At 49.6% G+C, this 2,500-nt stretch overlaps 1 protein-coding gene across 1 annotated transcript in view; it reads right to left on the minus strand.

Annotated features, from left to right (window-relative positions):
• Window positions 1–4: 4 nt before the first annotated feature.
• The window catches only part of LOC126578178 (PHD finger protein rhinoceros), a 22,074-nt gene continuing 19,578 nt past the window's right edge, over window positions 5–2,500 (minus strand). Inside the window, exon 6 of the mRNA XM_050240493.1 lies at window positions 5–2,500. This exon is cut by the window's right edge and continues 10,944 nt beyond it. Within this exon, the coding sequence (XP_050096450.1) occupies window positions 891–2,500 (1,610 nt within the window). The 3' untranslated portion in view covers window positions 5–890.

Below are 2,500 nucleotides of genomic sequence, written 5' to 3' on the forward strand. Positions count from 1 at the left end.
GATGACCTTTTATCGAGTAACCTTCATTTCGACGGTCTTATCGAATCAATCACGAACGAGAACTCCAGAACAATCCCGTATGCTTCCAAAATCACCTAGCTCAAATATCGTACTTCTGTTGCTGCTGCTTTGTAGTGGTTGTTCTAATTAAGATTAAATTAATTTACACTATTCGCTAAGGAGTTTGTTGTTTGTATTTTCTGTGTTCTACAATTTTATAGACTACCCTCGTGTGTTTTTGTGTAAGTGTGTGTTTTTATACAATTAAATATCTCAAACTGTGTCGCTTCCCGCATGGACTATGCACAAAGTAATATGCGTATTAGCTAAGGGTTATGGTCTGTTCTGTTCCGCTGGCGGTACAGAAATCGTATGCTGACCATCGTCCTGCTCGTGCGCAACGGGAATGATGCACGCAAACTACAAACAGTTAATCGTTCAACAACAAAACGGAGCAACGACACAAAACAATGACTTAGAGGTGCGCTGGGATGATTAAAAACAATCAACAAAAACGAAATAAACAATACCATCCGCGGAGTTGTCGAATAAAAAATAAAGATCTCATCGGTAGAACATCGGTTACGTTTCAAAGCGATGAGATCCAGAAATAAAATTTAGAAAACACAAAATTTGATTAGATAATCCCCAAGGGATCTCCGTTACCCACATCCTATTGCACATTTTTAATTGGATGGAAAAAGCTTTCCGGTCTCACCAAAAATTGCAAATGAACCGAAAAAGCGAAAAATTGTAAGAAAAAAAAACCAACCAATATCCAATTAGGGAAGAACGGATCATCGGCATTATGGTGGCACTGCTCGTAAAGTGAGGCTCCACAATCAATGGTCAACACTCTACGATTAGACTACCTCCTAGAGCATATACTGTCATCGCACCTCGCAGTCCTTCTTTGTGCTGTTGCTGCTGGCGTTTGTTGCACTTGCGTTGTTACTATTGCCTCCTGATGGATCCTGCTGGTGTGACTGTTGGTTTGACAGCTGCTGGTGGAGCTGCTGATGCTGTTGCTGATGCTGCTGTTGCTGCTGATGGAGATTAGGATGTTGTGGCGTTGCTAACGTTGAAGGTTGGCCGGCGGCTAAGGGTAGCATTGAGACTGACGTTTGATTGAACGATACCTGCTGATGCTGTTGATGTGCTGCTGTGATCGTGTTGGTACTGTTGCTGTTAGAGTACAGAAAGCTGGAAGATTCACTCATAGTTGCGGTGCTGAACGTATTTCCACTGCTGCTGCTGCTGTTGCTCGCGTTGGCAGCGGATGCGGCGTAATCGAGCAAACTTTTGAAGGACATTGATGGTGCACTAGCAGACGCTTTGCCAACGCCCGTAGTATCCCGTTCTACCGAGGTCAATGGTCGATCGTAGGTATTGATTGAATTGCCGGCGATGTTGGCACTCGGTGAACCAGCCATAGCCATACTGGCGGCGGCCGTTAGCAAACGATCGATCATATTTCGACTTGCTGCAGAAGCACCTGCAGCCGCTGACAGATCGAGTGAGCCCAGGTTGAGCGCGCTCCTGTTGGCGATGGACGATTCCGTGGATGGTGAGATTCCGGTCCGATTTGGACTAGGTCCAACGGAGGGTACAGTCGGAGGGGTAGCGTTGGGAAGCGAACGCTCGGAACCGCTGCCACCAGCACTGCTCTTGGATGACATCACGTACCCACCGCCAGCCGAATTGCGTGCCAGCTTGAGGCGGATCGGTGTGATGAGTGGTTTTTCCGCCGGAGCAGCCTGTGCCGCAGCGACACGATCATTCGACGTAGGGCTGGAACCAAGCGACTGGCCGAGATTGTTGGTGTTATGCAGTGCCGCGAGATCGATGGCAATAGGATCGGTTTCCGGAGAGCTCTGCTGTTGGCGACTGCTGCTTCTACTGCTGCCATCGATTGCGCCCGAGCTGCCTCCTGTCGCTGCCGATGGTGGCGGTAACACACGTGATTGTTGCTGTTGCGATCGTTGCTCGGGCGTTTGGGAACCGACAACCGACGAAGAAGACTCTTCGGAATGCTGCTGAGCAGCCGTCGTGGGTTTCTTCACCCCAAGCCTAATCACAATGCGCGGTGGTGCTTGTGCCGTTTTCTGATCGCCTCCATCATCAGCCCCACCAACGTCACCACCAGTGGCCGCAGAAATGATTTCCACCTTCTGCTTTTCGCCCTTTTCCCGCTTATGCTTCTTCTCCTTCTTGCGCTTCTTGTGTTCCCGATCCCGCTCCTTGTCCTTGTGCTTGTGCTTCTTTGCCTTTGGCTCATCGTCGTCACCACTGTGGGTAGCGGTATCGGTGTCCTGCATCGAACGGCGGTTGTCGGCACCGGGATTGCCAGCACCAGCCGCTTCCATGTCATCCTCGAAGCTCATCGTTTCCGCGAACATCATATACTCGCGCTTGAGATCTTCTAAGCTCGGCGGTAGTACGCTGCTAGCCAATCGCTTTTTAGGTGGTCGACTGCTACTGCCGGCCGTCGTTCCAAAGC

The sequence above is a fragment of the Anopheles aquasalis genome, chromosome 3 (genome assembly GCF_943734665.1).
Source record: "Anopheles aquasalis chromosome 3, idAnoAquaMG_Q_19, whole genome shotgun sequence".
In the NCBI taxonomy this organism is placed as follows: Eukaryota; Metazoa; Arthropoda; class Insecta; order Diptera; family Culicidae; genus Anopheles; species Anopheles aquasalis.